Genomic DNA, 12712 nt, shown 5'->3' on the forward strand with positions numbered 1-12712 from the left:
GTGAATTTTTGTGCTTCGTTTTAACATTTTCTGTGGAAACGTGTAAGTATATTTAATCTTAAATGTTACTTATATCAATATTATAAAAGATTGTATAGGTTTCTTTACGTTTTATACAAGTTTTTTAGTTCATTTTCTGCAAGCAACTGTCAAGCAGTTTATATAACCCAAAAATGTTAATTGCTTTTTAGTCTATTTTTTGCATTAATTATAGCATTGTCTTATTACTTTACATAAACTTTTTCATGCAATTTTTTACTTCATTTGGTATGATATGTATAGTATACCCAGTCAGCCAAACCTGCGAAGAACAGACATTGGCAAAATCTGTTCGACAAAATATGTGAGCAGAGAGGCCACAGATTGGGTACAAAATCCACCCAGTAAGCACACTGTCAGCAGTATACCGACAGATTGGCAGCAGATATGAAGCAGAATAATGCAACAGATCCGGTACCATCTGTGTCCGCATTAAGCTTGTGTTCTGCCAGCAGATCCTGCTTATAACATGATCTGACAGCAGATTGGCGGCAGAAATAGAGCAGGATCTGCGCAGTGTAGTTGGCAGCAGATTGGCGACAGAAACCGAACAGAGCCTGCCGACATAACCTGGCGCCAGGTTGGCGGCAGAAACCGAACAGGATCTGCAGCTTTTGACACTATTCAAATTTATACGGCTAGGAATATGCGTTTTCGCTCCGCACCGCTAGGTGGTGAACATGTTGAGTTCTTATTCGACGTTAAAATTTAGCCTGACAGTTATATAAGTTAATATACGCGTCTTGACATAATTATATTAATTTTTCTAAGAATTTTTGCACTTGCGGCACAGAGGTTCTCATGGACAACGTCCACACACGCCGCAAGCAATCTGAAGGCATTAAATTTGCCCATTTAATCAAATTAAGTATTGATTAAAAAACAGATTACTTTACAATAGTGGACCAATATAAGAAATTAATTCATACCCCACATAAAAAATTAGATTTATATTGTTAACCAATATTGCTCCAATAAAGTTGTACTACTACGGTACTTTCTCGCAGAGCCTGCTCGATTTCTGCTCCCAATCTGCTGCCAACTACACTGCGCAGATCCTGCTCTATTTCTGCCGCCAATCTGCCGCCAGGTTATGTCGGCAGGCTCTGCTCGGTTTCTGTCGCCAATCTGCTGTCAGATCATGTTAGCAGGATCTGCTGGCAGAACACAATCTTAATGCGGACACAGATGGTACCGGATCTGTTGCATTATTCTAATTGAATCTGCTGCCAATCTGTCGACATACTGCTGACAGTTTGCTTACTGGGTACTTCAATGTAAAATTAACATACAACTGATATGTTATTATTTTTATAACAATTTTATATGTTACATTAATGTTAACTTCATAACTTAACATTTTGTGTATATCTCTTAGAAATGGAATATTATTTGAAATCTTTTTAACACAATAATTTTAAACAATCAACATGTCACAAAGTCAGTTTAACATTCTAAAAGAAGTTAAAGTAAATCTTCAAATAATCATGAACTTAGACATATAAAATAATCAAATTTACTAAAATTAAATGTTTCTATCAAAAATAATTTAAGTTGAAATAATTACTATCATGTGTTAATATAACATAAAAAGTAAATGTTCTTTTGAAGTATTTATATGTTGATACAACTCATAATAAAATATATGTATTAATGTACACTTTAAAATAATTACATTAAATGTATTAACATATAAAACTGTAATGTTAACAGGTGAAATATTCAATAGAACATTTAAGTATGGAACATTTAATATGTTAGGTGACTGAAGAATTATGTTAAAATGTATCAATTTTTTTATTGTATGAACGAAAATGTTCTATCAACTTTTCTGATAAATTATTGTAACTTTTCTTCTATGTAGTTTTCAATTACTTTGTATATTATTTTTACATCACACTTAAAGTTACAATAACAAAACTAAATGTAAAGTATTACATGTTAATTACTTAACATTTCTAGTTTGTCATGAAGTAACACATGAATGAGTTACTTTAACTTAAAATTTAGAGTAGATTTTCTGGGACATGCAAAAAATGTTAAAATTAACATTTTATTTTTTACTGTGTATCGTTAAGTAAATTTATCAATTTATCAATCGTTAAGTAAATTTATCAATTTTTTAAGGCCGGTATTCATAGTCGGATCTTATATACCAGCCTAAATGGAAGCAGTTTTACGTTCGTTTATGCAACACTGCAAGCAGTGCATCCAGAGCAGAGATGCCAGAATGCAGACGCGGTCCGCGGTCCGCGGTCCGAGTAGTTGAGGGGGTAACACACACAAGCGAGAGCTGCGTACGTGTTCAACACGTAATATCAAGCATCAGTAATATCTCGAATATTATTATCTCTAAATATATCTCGAACGTTAAAAATAAAGTTTATCATTATTTGTTACTGTATGTACATTAATTATCACCTATTCAATAATCGTTAATTATTGTATCCCAATTAAAAATAATATTTCCGTTGTCAAACGGCGCGGTGGGCGTGACGTCATCCGCGTTTACACATTGCAAGCAAAGATTACAATCTACCTTTCTCTCTCGCACCCAACTTGGATACAGATCGTTTCCACGGAAAACATAGGCAATTCCCCTTCCAGGTATATATGTTCTAAGGTAAAGCCCCCAATACAATGCAAGAAACAGGCAATAAGAATAGGGAATAGGATCGTATGTTTCATTTCAACGTACAGATTCCACTGTGCGCTGATATGAAACAGACGATCCTATTCCTTATTCTTATTGCCTGTTCCTTGCATTGGCCTAGTTTACACCGATTGTTTAATACGCGTATTAAATAGTAAATAACTAGTGCATCCATTTAGTCATTGGCTGATTAGCTCAAATGTATTAGATACGCTTATCAAACGATCGGTGTAAAATACGCTATTGTGTTGGGGGCTTTACTTAGCGGTGTATTGTGTCGTCCAACTTCGCGGTGCCTAAATGAACGGTGCGTAAATGAACTGTGCGCAAATGATCTGTGTGCAAAAGATCTGTGCGCAAAAGAACTATGCGCTAAAGAATTGTGCGTAAACGAACTATGTTCACTCCAACAGATGATTATTTGCAAAATAAAATTAATAATAATTTTTCGAAAATTTAAAAAGCTTTCTTGCATAAATGCGTGGGTATGTATTCCAAATTAAACAAAAATATATGTTGTGTCCAAAAGTGTGTCCAAATTGACGGTGCGCAAAAGATCTGTGTGCAAATGAACTGTGCGCAACTTTATGTGTCTAATTCTAGCGCAATTGCAAGTGTCCAATTGTAATGTGCACAAATGAAGGCTTCTCCTTTGTTAATATATTAGTTTGAATCGCAAAAGAGAAAACACAGCAGTATTTTTGAACATATACAATGCGTGAAATATAAATGGTATTTCTTATTTAATGTAGATATTTATGAGCCCATTCATGACATGCGGGCTGTGCGAAACCATATGTGATGCAGATCATTTAACAGCTAAACACGAATGTCTTCAAGGATATGCTCAATATCACATTGATGAAAATACTTGTTACTTTTCCCATGTGCGGTATATAAAAATAGTATAAATAAATAAATAAATAGTTTAAATAAATAGTGTAATAATTATTTATTTAAAAGAATGTCCTATCGTAGAAAGGCAGAAATACAGACTTTTGTATAAGGCATAACGCATAATGCATAAGGAAATAAACCAATCAGAATCCTCTATTTCCCTCCCTGGGATGAAAATGGAGGATTCTAATTTGTTTATTTCCTTATGCGTTATGCGTTATGCAAAAGTCTGTGTTTCTGCCCTAATGATTTGTAGAAAATGAACTGACGAGATGAGACGAAGTCTGATAGAAAATCAAAAAAGTCTAATAATAAAACACAAAAAATGCGAAATCTGTAGCTCAATTTTTAATTTTGTTTCCCATCCTATTCCTTTTTCATGTATAAAATAGAGTTCTATATAATCAGAGAAGCGAAATTGTTAGTGGACAACAAAATAACTACCACTTAGCACGGAAATAGAACCCATACTCGCACAGTGCCTCACGCCGCAAAGCGATGAACTAATAGGCGTAGAAAGTGCAATACGTCTATTTTATGTTGCGATATATTCCGTTAATACTCATATTCCGCATTACAGTGACATGCAGATGTGTGCAGCAACATCTCAAAAATATCCGGACGATATGATTAGAGTGTGGCCTCATATGTGAGACTTAATATTCACTGCACTGCCAGCTGTCAGTTTGCATCTTTTCTGTCAAAATCAGCCCAATTTCCAGGCTATGTATTGATTGTTGAGTTCCAGGCTTATCGTCCGGATATTTTGACAAGTGTGCTGAATTGATCACAAGTGTCACCTTGAGCGTATGTGCTTTTATTTCCATAAATATCGCAACGTAAATGTGCATGCTTTTTCTCGCTTCTGATGTCATCAACAAAGATGACCGCGGCGAGGCCACAGCTGCAGCCTTTGAAGAAATGCATTTGTCATAAGAAAAATATATAGAATAATATGATTAAGATAGTATTAAAGCTAGTTTTTGATGTCGGTCAATTGAAAGATGTAAGACAATCGGATAAAATCTATATCTATATTATGCAATTGTAAGATATGATAACTATTATCGAGATCCATCTCTCGAGATCAAAGACGATTTATAGCTATCAATAAAAACATATATGTTTGTTTTATATAAATAATTTTATAATTATTGCGATAAACTTAACATATTTATAGATCGCTGTTATTCCGTTAAATAAATTTCTTATCTTGTGCAATCAAAAATTTATATCATTTATACTACCCAGTGAGAAATCATTCATCGATTGACGTCGAAACGATGCTGAATCGATGTCTAATCAACGTCGATTCGACATCGTTTCGACGTCGATCGACGAGTCATTTCTCACTGGGTATTATTTAAATTTGAAAGTGCATAGTTTGAAATGCGTTTTCTCGATAAACATAAATTGTACCCACAAGTGTATTATATCACTTTATTCATCTTGACGAGAAGAAAATCTTAACGTCTTTATTTTTTTTAAATAATTTTTTTAGAGTTAATAATTTATATATAAAAGTATAGATTTTCAAATGCGTTTTCTCAATAAGCATGAACTGTACTCACAAGTGTGGTATATCACATTGTTTGTCTTAACGAGAAGACGGTCTTATTAACGTCTTTATTTTTTTAAATAATTCTTTTTAGAGGAAATAATCTATCTATAATATTATATTATCTATACCTACTACAAGTTAATTAAACACTGTTTAATGTAAACTCTACTGGGCAAGGCCGGGTATTAATTAAAGCTAGTTTTGATATAAAACATACGAAGTTAGTGAGATAACTCGTGTAATGAGATATTTAGATGTTTCATAAATATTTTATCAACAAAAAACAGAGTGGCAAAGAAAAAGAAATTAATGATATCTGATAACAATTTCTGATTACACTTACTATATCTAAGATATCTACTATTAAGTATATCGTATATCACGTGCGTGAAGTTATCATACATTTGAGACGTCGGTTTGCCCCACTCGCTTGTCCCCCACGCAAACACAGTATGAATACGATGATCAGGCGAAGGATCAAATCATTCTGCGGACGACATTCGAGCGTTCGACGAACAACGGTCTCGGCGATCATTTTCAGAGTCATGATCGCTCTAGTAATCTTTGTTTTTGTGTTTCAATTCAACGGCAATCAGGCTGAGGAGTACGCGTAAGTATTCTTAAATTATTTTCTTCCGCTAAGAGTTCCATTTTCGAAATACCATAGATATGGAAAAATACACTTTATTCAAAAATTTATTTGGCACGAACAATTGAAACTGCATAATCTTGGTAAATTTAGGATTTCTTGTTCATTCATTGAAAATTATGTCTCTTTTGATTTGTCACCTTGCTGTCTTCTCCAATCATCTGCTTCGCGTGTGGAGAACGCGAGTTAGCGCGTATGCATCGCGTGCTTTTAAAACGGTCAAGTAATAGCACCGGATCGCTATCCAACTGCACGAGTGTTAGTTTTAAATAGAAAGGCAATTCGCTTGTACAGTGAAAGCAACAGGTGGGTGGATTCACCGAGAAATAGACTGCATCGTCTGTGGTCTTCCTCAAGTTCGCAAACATTAAAAAAATTATCGGAATCTTACTAATTTTCATACTTTTCAAATTTATGAATCTAGTAATTAAATATGCATATTTAAAATTTTTTTACCGTAACTATATTCTAACGATATATAAATCGCTGCTTCTTCTCCCGACAAATTATTTTTAACAATTATGTTGTAACGATAAGAATCATGTTTTTTGTCATTATTCTTTTGAGATATTTTTACATTTTATAATTTGCAACTTAAAAATATAATTCTTTTTTTAGAATATCTGTTGAATGAAAATTTCATTTTATCAATATCGAATAAAAGGAATAATCAGCATTAACATTTTGTCGGTTTAAAAACCACGTTATTATAATTTTTTAACCAGATTAAAATGCTTGTGCATTATTATAGAAATTGTCCTTCTTACTTTAGATATAATTTCAAGAATATTAATGAGAATGGTGACATAACAAGTATCATTAAAGAAATGGTTGATTATATTTTCTACAATTATATCTTACCATTATAATGGTATAAAATTAGATAATAAAATACATTTATACTAATGTTATAAAAATTTGCGTGAGAGTATGATCAGCATATTTCATAGATTGCAATAATTTGTACAAAATTATTTTATTTCACGAACATTATCACGTTTCGACAATTAACAAAATATCGATATTGATTGCATTGCAATCGAAAACAATAACGGAAAAGAAAGATTAATAATAGTTAAAACAAAGAAATTTTAATTTAATAAATTTAATAAAAAATAATTAAAAAAATAAAAATTTTAATTTAATTTAATTAAAAGATTATACTTTCTCGCGGTATCAACATTATATTTCATGTAAATTTTCAAGTCCCTCCTCTCTACATTGCAGTTCCCCTTGGCAATATAAATGCAATGGCGGTTTGTGCCAAAAGGAGTTAATCACGGAACAGGACACCAATCCTCTCTCCCTCAGCGTGTGCCAATTGTGCTGCAGTCAAGGTGGAATCCTTTGGCCAAAGCCAACAGGACACCTGTCCATTGGTACAAATGTGGTGCAGCTTAATCCTGACAACATCGTCTTATCCGGGATTTCTACTCAGACGGTAGTAGGAAATCTCCTGCAGAAAAACTTGGATCGTCTAAAGGCGACCGCGAAGAAGCTCGGCGCTCCTGTGACCTTGAAGGATGGTGGCACCAAGTTGGTGATTCGCTTCGACGAAAAAATTAAGGTCGATGACGCCAAGCTCACCTTGGACACGAATGAGAATTACACTCTCCAAATAGCTCTGATCGATGGACAGGTAAGCCGAAACAATTTAAAAAAGTCCTAAAAGTTGAGAGCGCGACGTTGACTAAATTCACCTTGGGCTTCCATTAAATTCTCGAAGAGGTTTATGTGTTCCGTCTGGTCATAATTTGTACATTTTAGTATTTGGATAAGACACCGCGCGAGTGAACATCGAGGAAACAAGCCGCATGTGTTTTTTGTATGAATAAAAGAATTAACATAAAAGGGGAATATTAAAGCAATGTAGAAAGCAAAAACATGAGTAAAAATAGTTATGTAAAAATTTTATGCCTAAGTGAATAATACATAGAGTCGAAATATATTAAAATTTATTATATAGCTACTGCTGTCTGCTCTCTCTTGTTATTTTTATTCCTCGTTTGTACATTGAATATCAATGATTTCATTATTTTATTTTAATCAAGCGTCACTATCATTTTCGTTTCATTACCAGTAAAATACTTGGAGAAACAAATTTTCTGTATTTAGTTATTTACATAGTCAGAAAATATGTAGCTATTCACATAGAGAATAGTATACATTTTCACCGTTAGATTATACTGTTATAGACTTCGCTAATGGTCATATGGTCTTCCTAATTTGTCATTGCTGACATGTCAGATAAATTAAGGTCATTAAAACTTTTCACAGCATAATTAGGTGATTAAGATACATTCCACTCATTATCATTGTGCCACTATATACTGTCTGCACGTGCTATTTTCGACATTAGAAATTAAGCTAAATTACAATCAAGATAAAAATTCGAAAAATATTGGAAATATATTTATTGCCTTTTTTATAAACATTAATATTAATTAAGCTTATACATATTTTTGTTATATGTATATTTTATATATACATATAACAAAACACACATCCATACAAATAATACAAAATATTATAAATATATAATTATAATTTAATGCATTTAATTTAATTAATATTTCTTTCCTTGTGATATCATCTATACACACACGTACCACATACACGCATACATATAAAATAATAGGTTATACATCATCAACAAAAGACGCAATAGTTTAATAGTTTAATTTCTACATATAAATATATAAAAATATAAATTTATTAAAATTATTAGTTTTACAGAATTAATATTGTTTCAAATTTCTTCGTATCTATCAAAAAGTGTAAAATCAATTTCGTTTGCATTTCAGCGAGTCTCGTTTCCAATTGGAATAGTAAATGATTTTATAATAGATTTCCTTTGATTCATACATGCTTCTCTATTATACATTCAAATATATATTTTCTTGTATAATATATATAATATTTATAATAAAAATTCGTTAAAATAATTTTCAGGTGGAAGCCCGTATCACAGCGAGCACCTACTTTGGAGCTCGACATGCGATGGAAACACTCAGCCAGTTAATCGTCTTGGACGACCTGCGTAATCAGATTCAAATAGCGAGCGATGTCTACATAGCGGACACTCCAAAGTATCCTTATCGTGGAATTCTTCTGGATACCAGCCGAAATTATGTTGACAAGGAGACGATCTTGCGGACGATCGACGGTATGGCCATGTCCAAGCTGAACACGTTCCACTGGCACATCACTGACTCCCAAAGTTTTCCCTATGTCAGTAAAACATGGCCCAAGTTTGTTAAATACGGTAGTTACACGCCAACCAAGATTTACACGCCCGAGATGATTAAAGAGATCGTCGACTATGCCTTAGTCCGTGGTGTCAGAGTCCTGCCGGAATTCGATGCACCCGCTCATGTTGGCGAGGGATGGCAGTGGGTGAGTCATGCCTCATCTATTAATATTTCTACAAAATGACAACGCGTGAATGAGATTTAATTTAATAGGAAGTAAATTTAAGAAGATCGTAATTGTTGTTTAAATTTAATTTAAAATTTATTAAAAATTTCTCATTAATCATATGTCTGTTAAAAAACACGTGTAAGGATAATATGAATTATAATTTCCTGATTTTTCCAAGTCTAGCATTAATCTGTGACAAACCTTAAACAATAGGTTGGTGACAACACGACGGTTTGCTTCAAAGCTGAGCCTTGGCAGCGTTATTGCGTGGAGCCACCATGCGGGCAGCTAAATCCTACCAGCGAAAAACTATACGACATTCTCGAGGGAATCTATAAAGACATGCTAGAGGATTTCCAACAGCCGGATATTTTCCACATGGGTGGTGACGAGGTGAACATCAACTGCTGGAAGTCCGCGAATATCATTACCGACTGGATGATGAAGAAGGGATGGGATCTCAGCGAGAGGAGCTTCTACCTGCTGTGGAACTACTTCCAGACGAAAGCTCTTGAGAAATTGGAAATCGCCAATGGTGGTCAGAATATTCCGGTTGTTCTTTGGACCAGCGGGCTCACTAATGAGGAGAATCTTCAATATCTGGATCCGGCAAAATACATCATTCAGATTTGGACAACTGGTTCTGACGAAACCATTGGTAGACTGCTACGTGACGACTTTAGAGTTATTTTTTCGAACTATGACGCCCTGTATCTTGATTGCGGGTAAGAAGATTCAATATGGAATAAAACTAGAATGTAGCAATACATTTTTACAATTTTTCTCTTTTTTTTTATTAACAATTGCCATTTTAATTAACAGTTGCCTTTTTGAAGTATATTTTAAATATCTTTAATATTATATTTTAAATATTTTTCAAATTTCTTCTTAGGGCTGAGCATTAATTGCACTTTCTATTTTCTTTTAGATTCGCAGCTTGGGTAGGTGAGGGTAACAATTGGTGTTCGCCATACAAGGGCTGGCAGAAGATCTATGACAATTCTCCACTACAGATAACCAAGAATCTAGGATATGCGAACAAGAAACATCTTATTTTAGGTAACTTATTTTTTTTTAATTACTATTCATTATTTATTATTTATTATTAAATGTCGAAACAAGAGAAACACAGTGCAGTAAACACAGATATGTAAACAAATAGTAAAGGGTAGAAACCACTGTTGTCCACTCTCTAAGCTACATAAATCTAATTCATAACAAGATTCGTCTTTTTTTAATTTTATATCATCTTCAGCTATAAAATTTGCTATTGAAAAAATATATTAATAATTCGTTATGTCCAGCTCATTCGAATTACGTTTAAACATTAATAAATTGTTATAGATTAAATTTGCAAAATTCAAAATTATTTCAGAAATATTTGTCAATGTTCAATATCGATATTGCAAATGTTGCGATAATTGTTGAATTAATCTACTACATATTTCAGGTGGAGAAGCGGCGCTTTGGACTGAACAGGCAGACAGCATGTCTGTCGACTCGAGGTTGTGGCCAAGATCAGCCGCGATGGCCGAGAGATTGTGGAGCGAACCGGACTCGTCATGGCATCATGCCGAGCAAAGAATGTTGAGACATCGTGAGAGACTCGTCGAACGAGGCGTTTATTCAGACAGCTTGGAACCTGAATGGTGCCTCCAAAATCAAGGCTCATGTTACATGTAGATTTTATACTACGATGGTATGAAAACCTACGCCTTCCTTTTTGAAAAAATATGAACTGTTGTTTTTTATAAACACATTTAATGTTTAAGAATAAATCATCATGTGTTTTAATATAAGTGTTTTGCTTCTTCTTTACCTATATAATTAACTTCGTAGAAATCCAAGTGATATTGGTAGTTTTGTTATAATTTTGTATTATTACATTCGATCGTTTTAAACATAAAAATTAAATTATAAATATTTTTTATCGTATTCTATTTAAAAATTATAGCCTTTTATTTATTTCATCCAAATTTCAAACGGTTACTTTAGTGCAATCTGATTATTTACACAAGTTGATATTCTAAAGATTAATTTGTTAATAATTTAAGAGCAACAAAAGTTATGCGCTTTTATTCTATAAGAGGTAATGGTAACGCTACAATGGTAAATTTTATCAATATACCTTTATTCATGTGATCACGTTCACAATGCTTTTAATCCGTGAAGAAAGGCAATCAATGCTGGCTGTATAAAGCAATATCGTACATCGATCATATTGGTCAGAATGATTGATTAAAAAGCTCTCGTTGTTTTTTTTCGATAGAAATAAAACTGATAGAAATAAAAATTATATCTGCGCTGTAGCTCCCGAAATAAACTAATTGTACATGTATAGTTATACATATGGATATTTTATGTACATAGTTAAATGTATAAAGTTAAAGTTAATCTATTTGCAGGTACGATGTAACGATGCTTATAATTATTGGTCATAATTTAAAAAGTGGACTGAGTCGATATTTGCAATTTTTCATACGGTAGTAATGATTTTTGAGTATTTTGGAAACTACGTATGAGATCATCATTTTTCTCTAATACAATAAAATAATACAATTACCTTTAAAACACAATAATTATTCTTATCATTGTCTTATCGCTGCGCTTCTTGATCGATTAAATGTCAATTAAATGTAAGAAGAAAACATCAAGAATTATTATGAATGTTATATATTATTCTGGACATTGTTTTTGGATCGTACGTGTCTTATTGATTCTTTAACAGCTAAATAGCTACGACAAAGTTAATATTTTTAAATACGTTGTCAAATATAATAAGAAATCATTGAAATTATATCACTTCTTTGATGTGATATTATATCATTTCTTCGCGCAGAAAGTTAAAATCTTATTTACGGGTTGAATGAGTAAATCTAACATCCACCAATGTTTTACATTAACAGATAGATGATTAAAATTTTGTAATTGCTTGGCTTTTAACATTTAATTTTTCTTATGCGAATATTTTCTGCGACTTTTTTGTGCTCCGTTTTTTCTCCTTTTTCATGATGTTCTTCTTTTATTCAGACTTGCGAGGATCGATAAAATATCTTTCATGAAAAATATCTTTCTTTCTTGCCAGATAAAATTTTGATTATCCGAACCGACAATTTATGTGATCCATTATTAATAGGTATCCTCTTTATCATCGAAAGGAGTCTTCACGAAATATGTAGTAAGGGTGCCCTTGCCCTTCACGTATGTAGGTCCTCGACAAACGAGCTCGTATCCAGCGTCAATGAGGATCTTGGCAGTATCCTCGGTGACTTGAAGCTTACCCATTTCACCGCAACTGTCCATTCTTGATGCCACGTTTACCGTATTTCCCCAAATATCGTATTGAGGCTTTTGAGCACCAACGACACCTGCTATTACGGGACCATGATTTAAGCCTGCGATAAAAAATCGGAAGGAATTTAAAACACTATTTATAATAATAATAATTATTATTATTGAAGAGATATTCCGATATCAAAATAATATATTTATG

The 12712-nt window shown here is 32.9% G+C and overlaps 2 protein-coding genes across 3 annotated transcripts in view; one reads left to right on the forward strand and one right to left on the reverse strand.

The window, feature by feature from the left end:
• The first annotated feature begins 5587 nt into the window (after positions 1–5587).
• LOC105285380 (chitooligosaccharidolytic beta-N-acetylglucosaminidase) lies at positions 5588–11013 on the forward strand. The gene is made up of 6 exons (XM_011349539.3): positions 5588–5760; positions 7027–7438; positions 8752–9195; positions 9433–9944; positions 10148–10278; positions 10670–11013. The coding sequence occupies exons 1-6, from the start codon at positions 5603–5605 to the stop codon at positions 10900–10902; spliced, it is 1890 nt and encodes a 629-aa protein (XP_011347841.3). The 5' UTR covers positions 5588–5602; the 3' UTR covers positions 10903–11013.
• A 320-nt stretch (positions 11014–11333) lies between these two features.
• Positions 11334–12712, reverse strand: part of LOC105285379 (adenylate cyclase type 2) — a 39371-nt gene continuing 37992 nt past the window's right edge. The window contains exon 19 of one of the 2 annotated variants that reach the window (XM_011349537.3): positions 11334–12614. In XM_011349537.3, the coding sequence (XP_011347839.1) occupies positions 12349–12614 (266 nt within the window). In that variant the 3' untranslated portion in view covers positions 11334–12348. The remainder of the gene's footprint in view (positions 12615–12712) is intronic. The other variant, XM_026970916.1, reaches the window with a different exon arrangement.

Source organism: Ooceraea biroi, chromosome 7 (genome assembly GCF_003672135.1).
Source record: "Ooceraea biroi isolate clonal line C1 chromosome 7, Obir_v5.4, whole genome shotgun sequence".
In the NCBI taxonomy this organism is placed as follows: domain Eukaryota; kingdom Metazoa; phylum Arthropoda; class Insecta; order Hymenoptera; family Formicidae; genus Ooceraea; species Ooceraea biroi.

Coding starts and splice junctions, on each gene's coding strand:
- LOC105285380 (XM_011349539.3), top strand. CDS start 5,603: ATGAATACGATGATCAGGCGAAGGATCAAATCATTCTGCGGACGACAT. Junction 7,439..8,751: donor TAGCTCTGATCGATGGACAG/GTAAGCCGAAAC, acceptor AATAATTTTCAG/GTGGAAGCCCGTATCACAGC. Junction 9,945..10,147: donor GCCCTGTATCTTGATTGCGG/GTAAGAAGATTC, acceptor ATTTTCTTTTAG/ATTCGCAGCTTGGGTAGGTG.